This window comes from Entelurus aequoreus, linkage group LG04 (assembly GCF_033978785.1).
Source record: "Entelurus aequoreus isolate RoL-2023_Sb linkage group LG04, RoL_Eaeq_v1.1, whole genome shotgun sequence".
Lineage (NCBI taxonomy): Eukaryota > Metazoa > Chordata > Actinopteri > Syngnathiformes > Syngnathidae > Entelurus > Entelurus aequoreus.
The window spans coordinates 53,448,686-53,466,518 of NC_084734.1; the positions used below are offsets into that span (position 1 = coordinate 53,448,686).

Sequence of the window (17,833 nt, forward strand, 5' to 3'; positions counted from 1 at the left end):
GTCCTCATCAAACTGCAGCCACTCGCTCCGTCTGTTTGCTTGGGGCCATTTAATCCGCTGCTGTGGAACTACTCTGCTGGGATTGAGAGACTTTGGTACGTGGAGGGACTGGGATCTGTGGGGTGTCTCCTATCCGGGCTCCTCCTGCGTCTCACCAGGTCCAGGACCTGTGCGTTGAACCTCGCTCTCCCGCTCCAAACATTTCATTCTGGCCTGATGGATTCTTAAGCCACGTTGATTTTTGCACAGCTTGCCGCAGATACATGTCATACTCGTAGTCAGTTCGTTTGCGGGGGTCGTTAACCTTTGGTCCGTCCGATTGGAGATCTCATCCTCCCCCCCTCTCGGGATCTCCTGGGGGTATTGCTCTGTAGGGTTTTCCGTAGCTTATTTGGGTTCTTTCTCACGAAAGATACAGGCTGGGGTGCTAACCCATACTGTCCCGGGTGCCGTCTTTCCGAGCTGCCAACTGTCTCTCCAGTGGTCGACCAAACTGTTCTTGGTTGCCACCCAGTCTTTCCTAAGAGTCACTGGCGGTGATCAGCAGCCAGTTGAGGCACGTCACTGCGTTGTGCCTCAACATGGATTGTGCGCAATGACTCGGCTAACTGCTGGCCTGCTGTGCAGTGAGACCGTATTGCTATATGAATTATATTATACATTTCCATAATTTAGTTAGCTGAGGTATATAATGTACAGTGTATTTTGTCAACAACTGTATGTGTGTAACGTATTTTTAGTGCTGAGCATTCATAAAACTCTGCTGCGAAGACACACTGTGTGAGGCTCGTCTCATAACCCCGCCTCCTGGTGCCAAGCACCTCCGCCGCAGAATGCACCGCCCGACGGGAGCGCCGCGGCCACACCAACCAAAGCCCACACCCAAACCCTCCACGTGCAAGACCGAATCCACCCAAAAAAAGTCACTTAACAAGAAGCCAAAAAGTGCAAAAACAACAATGCTCGCGCTGCAGGAGCCGCGAACGACCGCAGGGACACAACATTAGGTACACCTGCACTGCAGGTTCATACTGTATGTTTGTAAATCTGACTGTGATGATGCAGTCGTGCCTCACCAGACATTAACCTCACCGCACGCCACTGATATATACATATATATATATATATATATATATATATATATATATATATATATATATATATATATATATATATGTATATATATATATATATATATATATATATATATATATATATATATATATATATATATATATATATATATATATATATATATACATACACACACACACACACACACACACACACAGGTATATATATACACTACCGTTCAAAAGTTTGGGGTCACATTGAAATGTCCTTATTTTTCAATGAAGATAACTTTAAACTAGTCTTAACTTTAAAGAAATACAATCTATACATTGCTAATGTGGTAAATGACTATTCTAGCTTCAAATGTCTGGTTTTTGGTGCAATATCTACATAGGTGTATAGAGGCCCATTTCCAGCAACTATCACTCCAGTGTTCTAATGGTACAATGTGTTTGCTCATTGACTCAGAAGGCTAATTGATGATTAGAAAACCCTTGTGCAATCATGTTCACACATCTGAAAACAGTTTAGCTCGTTACAGAAGCTACAAAACTGACCTTCCTTTGAGCAGATTGAGTTTCTGGAGCATCACATTTGTGGGGTCAATTAAACGCTCAAAATGGCCAGAAAAAGAGAACTTTCATCTGAAACGCAACAGTCTATTCTTGTTCTTAGAAATGAAGGCTATTCCACAAAATTGTTTGGGTGACCCCAAACTTTTGAACGGTAGTGTGTATATATATATATATATATATATATATATATACATATATATATATATATATATATATATATATATATATATATATATATACAGTATATATATATATATATATATATATATATATATATATATATATATATATATATATATATATATATATATATATATATATATATATATATATATACACACTACCGTTCAAAAGTTTGGGGTCACCCAAACAATTTTGTGGAATAGCCTTCATTTCTAAGATATATATATATATATATATATATATATATATATATATATATATATATGAAATGAAATAGATGATGAGATGAAATAGTCTTGTGATTTTTTCCCACACACACATACATATATATATATATATATATATATATATATATATATATATATATATATATATATATATATATATATATATATATATATATATATGTATATATATATATATATATATATATATATATATATATATATATATATATATATATATATATATATATATATATATATATATATATATATATATATATATATATATATATATATATATATATATATATGGGATAGGCTCTAACACCCCAGCAACCCAGAGAGGGACAAGCTGTAGAAGATGGATGGATGGATATAGGTATATAGTGATTACAAACAATTAATTGGAGGCAGCCACGACAATTGACATACTTCACATAAAATAAAATGTGTCTGGAATTGTTGCTAATGCTAATGATGATTTTGCAAAATGAGGGTAAAAGTTTTTGGTTGTTTTGTGTATTTTTTTTAAGTCTATTGCTGTCGACAGCCTGCTGGTCACTATACAGCATTAATGTATACAGCTACAATTTACAGTGAATCAAATACGGCCAAAATTATATTTTCACTAAATAAAAGCATATTTGAAAAAGTGTCACGCGGGTCAAATTCGGCCGTAAGTGCCTTTCAAAACTTACTCGCTGACATATTTGCAGCAGATTTTTAAAACAGCAGAGCACTTTTGTCCTGCAGACAATCATTGACCAAAGTTTTTATAGGATTGTATGTCCCAAACACAGAGGTTACAGTAAAATATGTTCAAACATTTCAAGCACCACATTCAGACCTATACCTTTGGTGACTTTACCATACAAAAAATTAAAATCAATTGGTCACCAGCAGAGGGCGTGTAAAATGGCGCAAAATTATATACCACGTTATTTATTTATTAAGGCACTGCAGGTAATGATTCGTATTGAAGATTATTACTTGGTAAGAGAAAGAATTGAGGCTGGTAAATCAAAGTTAAAATTGGACTTCAAATTAGACGTCACATTACACGTTATGAACAACCACTTACGAGTTTGGTTTATAAACTGACGCAGTATTACATACATTATATGTCATATATAACATATTTATTACCAATTGTTTAGTAATTTTACAACAAGTAAATTCGTGACAGTGTCTGTTTTTGAACGCACCCCGCTCGCTGACTCCACTGGCTCCTCCCACAGAGTCGTCACAGATTTGTTTGACAACAACATCGTCAAAGTGTTTGTCTTGGCACAAACACAAACTCTCTGCTTTAAAGCTCAGGGCAAACTGGACACACATTCTCTTTCTTTCGCAAACACACCGAAAAAGACAGCATGTTGACGGGATGCCAGACCATCCTCTGCATGGCCTTGGCCGCCGTAACGGGCTCGTCGCTGGGGCTTGGTGAGGACATGGACCGGCCTCTCTTCGGTCCTCCCGGCTCTCCTATCCGACTGATGGAGTCCGACCCCGGCTTGAAAAATGCTCTGCGGTTTGCCGAGGAGCGATACAATTTGGGATCCAACGCCATGCACCTCCGTAAAGTCAGCAAGCTCATCGCTGCCACCAAACAGGTGTAGTTAATAAATATTTAATTAAGCAGCTATTAACATCAGTCGCTGGAGGATTTAAAACTGCGTCAAGTTAGCATGTGTTAGCATAACAGCAACCAGAAGTAATGGATTCAATAACAAGCACTATACTAACAAATTAATGCTGCATTGACCTGAATTCAAACCTGAACGCACACGGTCTCAATTTTCAATACAATACAAAAAAAATAACGATATACTGTTAGGCTTATGCGGCTACGCCCTCGCGTGTCTGTGGTTTTACCTTTTAAGCGGATATAACTTGTTGATAGTCATGGTGTGGACAATGTCCAATGATCGCAAATGTTGATATCTATACAATACAAAGTACACAGTACTCCCTTAATTAGTTTAAGTGGTTTCAGGCATGGCCGTGGTAAATTAAATTATGAGAAGAGGAAATAGATTATATTTATAGCTAGACCTTAAAAACATTCTAAAGACGTTTTTTTTAATTTATTACAACAGCCCCCTAAACACGAAATAACATCGATCCACAAAGTCAGCTTGACACTCCTAAAGGCAGGACCGTATGGCTCCTGAGGTTGAGACAATCAGTGGCCGCAATACTGATTGGTTTGGTATCATCAAGTGGCCAATACTACTGTAATAGTGTTAGTTCATTTAGCATGTTTCTGCTTGAAAATGCTAAATTTAGGCCAAAAAATACATAGATTGTGCTTTAAAACACACAATTTAGTAAAACCACAAACTTGATGTGACGAGGGATGATCTTATTGCCGAAACCAATACTCTTTAGTTAAAGGAGCCATATGTAATAATGTGGCCAGAAATGGTACTGCAATTATGGTCAAAATTCTGTAGTCCCCTCCCTCTCTCCCTGACTGAGGTTGCCAGATACGCAGCCGACTCCAGCTCGATCGACTGGGCTACTCCAAGGAACTTTAAACTTCCACTGCCTCTTACTAGGAGTTGAGGCGCTGGGACCATGATAGCTGAATAGACAAGCGTTTTGTCAATAACACATCTCTAACCAACGCATTTTACACAGAAATAAGGCTATTTTCAAGAAGAAGTACGTCATGCCAAGGTACAATATCACAACAAATGGCAATCATATGGTATTGTCAGTACTATCAGAAAACAAAGACTAAAACAAACTACAACCAATGCTAGCAATGGTTATATTAGTGAAAATAAGTAGAGCATGCTTAGCAGCCTAATGTACGCCCAAAACTACAGAGACACTTTACCAAGGTATGCCTTTTGGCTACACAAATGAGGAATTATTTTATCATGTGATTTGGCTGTCTCCATACGTTTCACATTGCCATGATGACAGCCGTTCTAATGTTGGAACCCATTTCCTCAGCGTATCAGCATATTGAGAACGAAATATGCACTGACAATACCCATATACACATAGGTTTTATTTGTCGAAAATATATTTTGCCCTGTCATTTCGAATACACATCGACATACAGGCTAACGGCCATATATATCCCCCGCTAGTCTATATGTCGATGTGTCATTGACCGAGCTGGCATGCTAAGCATTACACAAGGAGCTGAGCCCCACCACACTAAGCATTCGTTGCACAAACATACTAGCTTTGTTAGACAAGATCATAGACTGTATTGGACAATATAGTTTACTTACGAAATGTCCATTTCCATTTATTACAAGTAATAAGAAAACCTAAGTGCCCGACTTACCTATCAAGGAAGAAATTAGCAAGTATGGCGTCAGATGAAAAAATCTTCTCCGCCTTCAATCGTCTTCATCTTTCGAAGGCATCCCCGGTACAAATCCTCATTTTGTTCCTGGCTTTGTCATGAATAAGTTGAGAATCTTAACAACGCCGTTTTGATTTACTAAGGTCTGACATGTTTAGTAACTTTACCAGTGGCGGTAGCTCAACGAAGGTGGCGGTGCGTAACTGGCAAACTGGATGTAACACACTCATTAACTTTCTATTTAGTCAGACGGTAGTAGGCGGGACATCGAAATGAAAACAATAACAAGATTTTGGGGCTGTAAATCTAATTTTGAAATTAACATATCCTGGCTGAACTACTGTTATCCGTTATAGAGGTATTTGAAAATAACATGATTTATTAATGCCTTTTGACATATGAGGGCCATTTAATGATGACCTGACATTAAATTATTACTTATGGCTCCTTACATTTTTTCAAGATCATTGAATGATCTAATTTGTTGATTATGATGAATACAGTCAGAATAAAACACAGAACAAACATTTTAGGTAAACAAAAAAAAACAAAAGTTTTGTTCAGAAAAATAATTTATAAACAATTTAACAATATATGAATACAATATTACAGAACAATGCCCGAATGCAGCAGAGATAGTCTCCAGCACCCCCGCGACCCCGAACGGGACAAGCGGTAGAAAATGGATGGATGGATGCAACAATTTGAACATCCATCCATCTATTTTCTATCGCTTGTGCCTTTCTGGGGTCGCGGGGGGTCGCTGGAGCCTATCTCAGCTGCATTCGGGCGGAAGGCGGGGTACACCCTGGACAAGTCGCCACCTCATCACAGGGCACAATTTGAACATATCGTACACTTATTATCTTCATTATAGTGCATACAATTGATTGATCAAAATAAAGCAAATGGAGCAAAGTATGAACATGAACAACTCCTGTATCGGCCTTTAGCATTTAGCTTGCTGTGATTAGGGATGTTCTAAACCAAAATTGATTTTGTATATCAGTCTGAATTCAACAAAAAATATATATCAGATCAGCTTCCAATACAAGTAGTCCTGCAGCAAGTTTACTTGTGCGGAGCTGGACAGCCAGTTAACATCTAAATGTCTTCCAAAAAGGACACAAGGTTGGTCTTTTCTTGAATTTACTTGTCATTTACACAAGCTAAACATGGTAGGCAAAAACAATTACCATTTCCCTTTAATCTAATCATCGACAGCATAAGTCCATCCCAGATAGTTAATAATAAATAGATTAGTGTTTTTTCTACCTACCATTGTTCTCTGTGTGACTAATTTCACTTCATCAAACCTCTTCTAAAATTCCACACAACACAATAATTAAGGTACGTATGATTCATACTGACATCGTATCATTATTGGTTTAGGCCAATACGAAAGACTCCAATATCAGTATGTTTCGGAAGGTTGTATAGGGAGACCACTAGCTGTGATCACTTGACAGTGTCACGTGGTGCTGCACAAAGCGTACTATTCAACATGAACAAGAACAATATAGACAAACTAAAAACTTGTCGGGCTTTCATACATATTAGAGTGCATGAGTACTATGCATGCTTGAATAAAATTAAATATGTGTGGTTTTCTTTTCCAGCTGGTTAAGGGTATCCGGTACAGCATAACAGTGGAGCTGAGTAACACGCAGTGTAAAAAATCAGCTATGCTCCGGACTTGTGACTTCTATCCTGAACTCCAGAAACTGAAGGTAAGCTGTGTGTTTTGTGTTAAGTATAAAGTGTGTGTGTGTCTTACACAGGGTGTGTGTGACGCGTCTAGTGCAGTAGAAGTAGAGAGATGTCTGTAGATAGTGCATGTTGCAGGTTGCTTTCTGCTTGCTACTCTCTGCTTACAGCTACCGCCGCCAGCTAGCCCCCCTCGGGGGTTAAAAAGAGGAGCCGAGTGCGTAAGTCTCCTCCTGCTGGTACAAAGCCTCTCCACCACCAAGACTCCTTCAGTGCCTCCTCGTGGCCACACACGGATAAGGGTCTTTGCAGACCCCGAACTAAACTGAAGGGGATCTCGGAGCAGCAGTGGGCCCCAGAGACGTGGCGTATAGGCCCACCATTGTGTGGAACACGCCCTGACGCCCGTCAACCCTGACCCAACTATGGGTAAATAGCCCCATTGCCTTGTGGGTCAGCTTATTTAGGCAAAGGCTAAGGGAGCACACCCTGACAGAAAAGCAATGTGCTGGCGGTGCGCAATAGGCGGGCCTTGAAAGATTAAGGACCCGGCAACCTCCTGCAGTCATGATGGGGGGCTGGTCGTCATGGGCTCACCCATGCCACCGGGTTTACCTCATTGTGGTGAAGATAGTGCTACTGGAGAAAACGCACCTCCTTTGGCACTTAAATATCTCCTTGCGCAGGTACCCACTTCTGACCATGGTGAACAGTACCTGGACTAACATCTGGTTGAAGTCTGACGGCGATGGGGTTTCTGGCAACGGGAGCAGGTTTGAATGGACTGGAAGCTCTTAGCTAGAACCCTGCACGGCAGCAGCACAGGGTATAGGTCGCTAACAGCTCGGTTGAGTGGAAGCTGTTTTCGGCAGACCCCTGTGTGTTTGAGCAGCCTTATTTAGGGACGGCACTGCTCACCTCAATTGAGGACGGGCCTAGAAAAGGTGGCCTAAAAATTGCCCACTCAATCTCGCCTGGATAGGATACCGCACCTATCGGGCCATTCCATACCTGCGGTCGAAATAAAAATAAAAAATCATGCAACTTGAAACTGGCAACATGGAATGTAAGGACTCTCCTGGACTCGTACGGCAGATCTGACAGGCCTCACAGGAGAACTGCCTTGGTTGCTGCAGAGCTGAATCGCTACAACATTGACATTGCAGCCCTGAGTGAGACCAGGATCCTGGATGAAGGCTCTCTAACTGAGGAAGGTATGGGCTACACATTCTTCTGGAAAGGCTACCCCTCAGGAGGACAACATCTGCATGGTGTAGGACTGGCCATCAAAAACACACTGCTGCCAAGACTCACTGAAACACCTGTCGGCATTAGTGAGAGACTAATGACCCTCCGTATCCCCCTGGTCAGGAATCGCTACGCCACACTTCTCAGTGCTTATGCACCGACCCTGCCATCTGAGAATGAGGTCAAGGATTCCTTCTACCAGTCACTTGATGAGGCTCTTTGCCGGATCCCCAAGAATGACAAGATTTTCTTGCTTGGGGATTTTAATGCCCGAGTGGGACAGAACAACAGGATATGGAGTGGAGTACTTGGCAGACATGGAGTTGGTCAGGTTAACTCAAATGGGATGAGATTGCTTACTCTCTGCTCAGAGCATAACCTGACCATAACCAACACTATCTTCCAGCAGAAGGCTAAATATAAGACTTCATGGATGCACCCCCATTCTAAACATTGGCACCTGATAGATTATATCATAGTGAGGCGTAGTGACATCAAAGACGTCCTCATCACCCGTGCCATGAGAGGTGCAGAGTGCTGGACAGATCATCATTTGATTATGACCAATGTCCACATGCAAGTGCGCCCCCCCTTGAGACGGCGAGGACCCAAAAGGAAGAAGCTAGACTGCGCCCGCCTGGAAAACCCTGATCCAAGAAATGACTTTCGCCGCTCCCTGGCTGAGAAACTTGGGGCTCTGGAGTCTTCCTTGAACTCTTCTGAGAACTCTATCGACCAGAACTGGAACTCTATCAGCTTGGCTCTCTATGAGGCAGCAGCCCAAACAATCGGCTTCAAGAGCAAGAACCACCAAGACTGGTTTGATGAAAACTCGGACACCATCCATGTCCTGTTGAAGGATATGCACAAAGCACACAGGGCAACCCTAGAGAACCCTTCATCCAGTAGCTCCAGGCAGAAATGGCAGAGAGCTCGAGGAGAAGTGCAAAGGGCTGTTGGGAGGATGCAGAATGAGTGGTGGAGAAAAAAGGCACATGAAATCCAAACCTTTGCCGATAAAAATGACATGCACAACTTTTACAATGCTGTCAAGAAGACCTACGGCCCAACAAACCGCTGCATCACTCCCCTGAAAACAGCAGACGGCCTGTCAACCTTGAAGGACCAACCTAGCATCCTGCTGAGATGGGCGGAACACTTTAGCACCCTGTTGAATCAGGAATCTGATGCAGACCCCACTGTTCTGGATGAACTGCCTACACTTCCCGTCATGCACAATTTGGACGAGCCCCCAACCTTCCTGGAGGTCCGATCAGCTACCCGTTTACTCAAAAACAACAAATCCCCCGGTAATGACAACATCCCGGCTGAACTACTGAAGCAAGGAGGATACCTCTGCACAAGAACATTGCACCAGTACATCACAAAGGTCTGGGCTGAACAGAACGTCCCACAACAATGGAGAGACGCCAATGTTGTCACTATTTACAAGAACAAGGGTGACAAGGCTGTCTGTGGCAACAGTAGGGGCATTTCACTCCTTGCTGTTGCCGGTAAAGTTCTGGCAAAAGTGATGCTCCAGAGGCTGATTAATAACATCACTGAGTCGATACTGCCTGAATCACAGTGCGGGTTTAGAAAGAATAGGAGCACAGTGGACATGATTTTCACAGCTAGACAGCTGCAGGAAAAATGTAGGGAACAACATCAACATTCATGGCCTTTGTCGACCTCTCCAAAGCCTTCGACACTGTTCAGAGAGAACTTCTATGGGAAGTCCTCCTTAAGTTTGGCTGTCCCATTAAGTTCGTTAACATCCTCCGTCAGTTTCATGATGGAATGACTGCTCGAGTGACCATAGGAGGTCAAGAGTCTGCCCCCTTCCCTGTACATACAGGAGTAAGGCAGGGGTGTGTACTAGCACCAGTGCTTTTTAACATCTTCTTGCTATGTGTTACCAAGCTTCTCCACAAGGAGATTGAGGACAGCAGCGGTGTGACAGTGGACTTCCGTCGAGATGGCAACCTCTTTAATATCAGGAGGCTTCAGGCTACCACCAAATTGCAGAGGGAGAGAATTGTTGAGATGCAGTACGCAGATGACTGTGTTCTTGTATCTCACAGCCCACAAGACCTTCAGTCTGTTCTTGCGGCTGCGGTGAGAGCGTACAGCAGGATGGGACTGACCGTCAACACCAGCAAGACGGAAGTAGTTTGCCAGTGGAGCTCCAGCAAGCCATCTGCATCACCTGTCTTCACGGTTTCTGGAGAAAAATAGCAATCGTTCCATCCTTCAGATACCTGGGGAGCATTCTTTCTGATGACAACACTGTTGATAGTGAGGTCCAGAACAGGATCAAGCAGGCAGCGGCAGCTTTTGGGAGACTCAGACGTCGGGTCTTCCAAAACAAGAACCTCCATCTCCACACAAAGGTCTCTGTCTATCAAGCTATCTGCCTCACTACCCTACATCAAGGCCCTAGAGCAGTTCCACATACGCTGCCTTCAGCGCATCCTGGGGATCACATGGCGTGATCGTGTGCCTCACTCTGAAATACTCTCAAAAACCAACTGCAGGAGTATTGAGGCCATGATCACCCTGCACCAACTACGATGGCTGGGCCACGTAGTAAGGAGGCCCTCAGACCGCCTGCCTCGCAAAGTGTTATACGGCCAGCTACACCATGGTCGTCGCTCTGCTGGAGGGCAGAGGAAACGATATAAAGACCAGCTGAAGACTGCACTAAGGAAGTGTAAAATCAGACCTGAGGCCCTGGAGGATGTGGCTGCTGATCGTAATACCTGGTGTCAGCTGTGCCAGGATGGCACCCGCCTGCTGGAGGAGGATAGGACAGCCAAGAGACAGGAGAGAAGACTCAGGAGGAATACACCTACAGTTGCCGTTTCCACCACCACCACCACATTTACATGCCCTACCTGCAGTAGGGTTTGTTTATCCAGGATAGGGCTATTCAGCCACCAACGAACTCACCGATAGAAGTGGATGTCATCATCGGACTCGATGGACAACCATAAGCAAGCAATAAAGAAATAGTGCAACTTGAGATAACGAGTGCATGTCCAATATTGAAAGGTCAGCTGTTTTTCTTTTTGTTGTTCCCCTTTTCATCGCTACAATCACCTGTAAATGTTTGCGTCAGTGCAGCCAAATCAGAAATAATCACTTTGAGTGGATAGTATAATCCTCAAAATGAATAATCAATGCTGTCTGCTTTTGCTAGACGGAGGTTTGTGTCTTTGAAATTTGGGACATACCCTGGCAGGGAGCTTCAACTCTGGTCAAACAGAAGTGCCAACCAAAAGGTAAAAAACACAATTTTATACAATAAAGGCTGTTTATATTGCAATTCCCATTAATTTATGAACAATGTGCAAAAAGCTAGCTGTAGTTTTATGCTTTGAATGATCTTTCCCTTTGGCTTTGTAATAAAGTCAACAGTAGTAGATACTGTTAATAGTATTACGTAGTAGAAAAAGAAAAAAACATTTCCATAAAACTTTGTAAGGGGCCGGGCAAGGGCAGTTTAGTTTTGGTGAGCATCTTAAAAAATCTGGGTTTTTTTTATAATTGGAGTCACTGCAACCGAAGTCACTATAACAGGTTTTACTTATTGCACTAAATGTAGTGATCCCTGGAGAGGAAGTTCACTTCACAATGTTGCTTATTGTCCAACACATTGATGTTAGCGGAACAGAAATTAGCCGAGTCATACCAAAGACTATTAAAAATGGGACCTATTGCCTCTCAGCATCAAGGGTTGGAATTGGGGGTTAAATCACCAAAATGATTCCCGAGCACGGCCACCGCTGCTGCTCACTGTTCCCCTCGCCTCCCAGGGGGTGAACACTGGGATGGGTCAAATGCAGAGGATAATTTCACCATACCTAGTGTGTGTGAATATCATTGGGACTTTAACTTTTAACACTGTACAGTACACTGACATTTGTTTATTTGCTCCTATTATCTTATCAGCTGGACCAGAAGAAACAGCCGAAGCCGCTTCCCCTCAGCGGCCCCTGGAGGAGGTGAAATTTTAAAAAAAAGTCATGCTTGAATGAGTCACGAGTAAAAAAGAAAAATACATTATTGATTTTTCTTTATCAAGCATCTCTTTGTTAAGTAAACAGTCCCAATAAGGTATGCATTGTTGGGTCTGCTATTTATTTGTCAGGAGTCTGTAGAGCTGCTGGGCCTTTTCAAAGACTTCATGGTAAAATACAATAAAGTCTACAGTACACAGGAGGGTGAGTATCTTTACGCTGTACATTCCACATTGTATTCTTACACTATTGCAATGTGGTGGAGCTTAACAAGAAACACATGTAAAAACTGCTGCTTTCGCCAAATCTATTATATAATGGTGGGTGTTATGTAACCAAGCAGATCTAGGAATGTAACGTGATAAAAGTACAGTTCCCCCTTACAGTCCTTACTTAAAGTTAGACATTTTGAAATGTATATTTGAGGTTCAATGAGAATGACTATTTTAAAACCAAACACATAAAGGAAAGTAAATTAATATACACATGAAGTGCAAATACATGCTAGAAGCGTTTTAAATGTACTGGTATGAACTGAAATAAGCAATGATGCTTGATGCTAAGATACAATAAACAATCCCATTGACAAGCTCATGAAAATTAGTATAGCAATCGTGATCATTTAAAAATTGTTACAAAATGTGATTTTAACAGACCAGATAAATAAAACAGCATTTTTTTACCTACTTAAGATAGGCATATATTCCCCAAACTCTGAAAATGAAGATAGGATTGCTAATTTTGTACTGCCAGGCTAGTCTGCTGCTTTGCACCGTGTGCTGACTAGCTACTGAAGCCTGTTGGGTCAAACCTCTTAACTCTCAAACAATAACATAACCAAACTGCAAGGAGAGGGCATCATGTCAATTAAAGAATATTTTATCTAATCTGCACAGTAACTTACAATAATGAATCAATATATACTGTGTGTCCCACAAATGAAATTTGAACTGATACAGTACCAATTTCCTGTATCTGGGAATTGATGCCATCTGTATACATTTTTCATACTTTTATTGTGTTCTTGTTGGCATATAAGATTCTACACTATTTATTCATCTATTCTTTATTATTATTATTATTTAGACACTTTTTGGCTCAGTGAAGTGAAGTGAATTATATTTATATAGCCCTTTTCTCTAGTGACTCATAGCTTTACATAGTGAAACCCATGATCTAAGTTACATTTAAACCAGTGTGGGTGGAACTGGAAGCAGGTGGGTAAATTATCTTGCTCAAGGACACAACGGCAGTGACTAGGATGACTGAAGTGGGGATCGAACCTGGAACCCTCAAGTTTCTGGCACGGCCGCTTTCTCAACCGAGCCATGCTGCCCCAGCATAACTTCATCCCTGTCCATCCGATTCACACCGGTCCAACTTCAAACTAATTAAAACTAACAAATTTGCAGGTACCAAAAAACTCCAGGAATTCCCAGAATTTCTGGTTTTCCATAGCTCTATTTAGACTTAGACTTAGACAAACTTTAATGATCCACAAGGGAAATTGTTCAACACAGTAGCTCAGTTACAATGATGGAAAGGACAATGCAGGTATAAATAGACTAATATAGCTATAAAAAAAATCTAACATATATAGGAATATATACATAATATGTGTACAGAGTAATTTATATACAGATATATTATATTATGTCTATAACATATATACAATATAAACCAATGACCATGTACAATATTACAGTATATACAGTATATATGACAGCAGCAGCATAAAATAGAGAGTAGGTCCAGCAGGAAATAGAAAATAGACATTATAAACAAAGAGAAGTAGCTAACATGTCAGGTGTCAGGTAATAGGCAGATGTCATCTATTGCTGTATGGCGAGTGATTATACAGCTGGATGGAGTGTGGAATGAAGGAGTTCTTGAATCGCACAGTGCGGGAAGGAAGTTGAAAGAGCCTGTTTCACCTCTTGCCGGAAAGTTTTCACAGTCCATATTTTTCAACCAATCCCAACCATTCCACCATCAAAACATTTCACATAATCAGGACAACAAAAATAGCGATTTCATTTTTCCTAAAAAATTGCGGTTTTCCCGAAATTCCAGGAATTCCGAAATACCCATTCCCAATTCAAACTGTCTGTACGTCCACGTTTTTCAACAGATTCCAAAAATTCCAACACAGAGCCATTCATATAATCTAGAACAATTGTGCTAGAATCAATATTTTCAAAAATTCCCAGTTTTCCCGAAATTATCATGCTAATGTTAGCATGCTAACATTTTACATTAACATTCCAGCTAATTTCCTCCTTTTTAACCTTATATTCATGGATTCTGTTATTTGGTGCCATCTTCAAGGTTTGCTTGCACTTTACCTATTAGCATGGTAATGTTAGCGTGCTAGCATTTAATTTAATTTAATACATTGTAAGATAATAATCATGGATTTTGTTATTTGGTGCTATCTTAGTAGTATGTTAGCTGTTCCCCTGTTATCATGCCAATGTTGGCATGCTAACATTTTTTTGCAGGCATTTAAGTTAACTTTGTCCTTTTTAATCAAATAAACATGTATGTTGTTACTTGTCGCTATCTTAGAAGTATGCTAATTCGTCTGCTGTTAGCATGCTAACTTTGTATACCAACATTTCAGCTAATTTTGTATATTTAGAAGTAATAATCATGAAATATGTTACTTTGTATCCTCTTTGAAGTATGCTATTTCATCTAGCTATACCAACAGTTAGCATTTCAAGATTCATACTACATTTCAGTACAACGTCTGCTCTTCACCTTTCAAACCATTTTTCAATTTTAAATATTTTAACCTTCAAACCATTTCTGCAGTCCACTAGCAATACAGTTCAGCTTTAGCTTGTCAACATTCAAACCATTTCAACATTCAAACCATTCCTTCAATTAATCAATTTCACCATTTAAACCATTTCAATATTCAAACCATTTCTACATTTGAACTAATCTTACATTCATTCTAACTTCCATCATCAACATTTCAGTTCAGCTTCAACATTCACACGCAATTTGTCTAGCTCAGGGGTCGGCAACCTTTACCACTCAGAGCCATTTTGGAAAGTTTCACAAATTAAAGAAAACAATGGGAGCCACAAAAATGTTTTGAAAATTTAAAATGAAAAACACGGCATACAAAGCTTAAATTGCTTTGCGCTATGTTAACCAGGGGTCTCTGACACACGCACCGGCACGCATTTTAATATGGAAATTGAATGTTAGTGCAGCCCGCGACTTTTAATTAAATGGCGCTTGATAGCGTCTTTCTTGCCAACCCTCTCAATTTTCCGGGAGACTCCCAAATTTCAGGACGTGCTGGCACTGCTTTTAGCGCCCTCTACAGCCTGCCCAAACAGCGTACCTGCTTGGCCACATGTTGAATGCAGCTTTTGCTTGCTCACGTAAGTGACTGTAAGGCATACTTGTTCAACAGCCACACAGCTTACACTGACGGTAGCCGTACAAAAACAACTTTAACGCTGTTACGTTACAAATATGCGCCACACTGTGAACCCACACCAAAAAAGAATGACAAACACATTTCTGGAGAACATCTGCACTGTAACACAACATAAACACAACACAACAAATACCCAGAGTCCCATGCAGCCCTAACTCTTCCGCTCAACCGACGCACGGAGAGGGGGGGTGTTGATGTGTGGGGGGGTTTGGTGGTAGCGGGGGTGTATAATGTAGACCGGAAGAGTTAGGGCTGCAAGTACCAATGATTGTCACACACACACTATTGTAACGTAACAGTGTTAAAGTTGTTTTATATGGTCACCGTCAGTGTAAGCTGTGTGGCTGTTGAGCAAGTATGCCTTGCTGTCGCCTACGTGTGCAAGTAAAAGCAACATATAACATGTGGCCGGGCTGGCACACTGTTTGGGCAGGCTATAGAGGACAATTAATGCAGTGCCATTAGGGCACGCCCTTGATTAAGTAATTAGAGTGAAAAAAGGATAATATTTGCCCTGGGAGATTTCTAGGAGAGGCAGTCTCCTGGGAAAATCGGGGGGTCGTTAAGTATACTGGGAAAACCGGGAGGGTCGGCAAGTATGCAGCTGAGCCGCATCAGAGTGGTCAAAGAGCCGCATGCGGCTCCGGAGCCGCGGGTTGCCGACCCCTGGTCTAGCTTCATCTAGTTTAATAATAAAATTCTAATTGATAAAATGTATCTGTTAATTAATAAAATCTTAACACTGATCGGATCACAGTGATCGGTTTTGTAATCTCACATTCCAGAGGTGTGGACTCGAGTCACATGACTTGGACTCGAGTCAGACTCGAGTCATGAATTTGATGACTTTAGACTCGACTTGACAAAATGTAAAGAGACTTGCAACTCGACTTAGACTTTAACATCAATGACTTGTGACTTCACTTGGACTTGAGCCTTTTGACTTGACATGACTTGCTACTTTCCCCAAAACCTAAAGCTTAAAAAGTTATTTGGGAGCGCTCCGTTGCTTTCATTTTGTACGTATGTGTCCATCAGCGTGTGTGCTGCGTGTCAGTACAACAGCCAATCAAATTAGATCTACATTGTTTTCATCACACAGCATTCAGCCAATCAAATTGCAGGACAATCAATGAACAAGAGTTGTCAAACAATGCGCCAGTGGCGCCAGTGAGAAAGATTTATACCAAAGTTGGTTTCGTTCGGGTATAAAAACTACGACTTGGTCAACAAAAAACGAATTGCCGTATGCAAATCACGCAGTTCGAATATTACAGACGGAGACGCAACAACTTCCAACTTCGTTCGACATTTGAAGTTGCACAAAGAAGGGTAAGTTTTGAATGTAAGCTAACGTTTATTGGCTAAGTAACATGACTTTTATTTGCTGTGTAGTTAAATCAGTGAGGCTGTAAACTCACTGCTAACGTCATAACCATAGACATCTTATAAGTTGACGCAGCATCGAGCGCTACTGCCTACTGGCGCAGACGAGACGCGGGGCCGCCATCTTGGAGTGGTGATCCGCTCCACTCAGTGCAATTCATTTGGCAGGAGCAATGAACTGTCAGCGCATTTAATTCATTTTACCTCACTGAATACCACTCATTTTCACGCGCTTTTTTGTCATACGTGTAGCTATGATAACGGACACATGTTTTATTATTCATAGTTTGCTTAACAGTAATATAATATTCTTATATGCTATAAGTGACCAGACGTCCGAGATCAAAACTGGGAATATAATCCCAGAGAAGGGGAAAAAAACGGTCAGCTATTTTTAAGTTGAAGAAACAATATGACTATGTTATATATACATGTGTATATCCTACATAAACAATGTATGAATACATTAGATATCTATATATCGTATAGACCGTATCTCTGTTGCTGCAGCAGCAGAGAGTTTATTCTGTCTTGCAGAGGTGGGACCAAGTCATTGCTTTGCAAGTCACAAGTAAGTCTCAAGTCTTTGCCCTCAAGTCTCGAGTCAAGTCCCGAGTCAAGCACAT

General features: G+C 41.1%; 1 protein-coding gene across 1 annotated transcript in view; it reads left to right on the forward strand.

Annotated features, from left to right (window-relative positions):
• Nucleotides 1–3,281: 3,281 nt before the first annotated feature.
• Nucleotides 3,282–17,833, forward strand: part of LOC133649209 (cathepsin F-like) — a 32,959-nt gene continuing 18,407 nt past the window's right edge. The window contains exons 1-5 of the mRNA XM_062046044.1: nucleotides 3,282–3,669; nucleotides 7,004–7,114; nucleotides 11,542–11,623; nucleotides 12,294–12,346; nucleotides 12,493–12,565. Of these exons, the coding sequence (XP_061902028.1) occupies nucleotides 3,430–3,669; nucleotides 7,004–7,114; nucleotides 11,542–11,623; nucleotides 12,294–12,346; nucleotides 12,493–12,565 (559 nt within the window). The 5' untranslated portion in view covers nucleotides 3,282–3,429. The remainder of the gene's footprint in view (nucleotides 3,670–7,003; nucleotides 7,115–11,541; nucleotides 11,624–12,293; nucleotides 12,347–12,492; nucleotides 12,566–17,833) is intronic.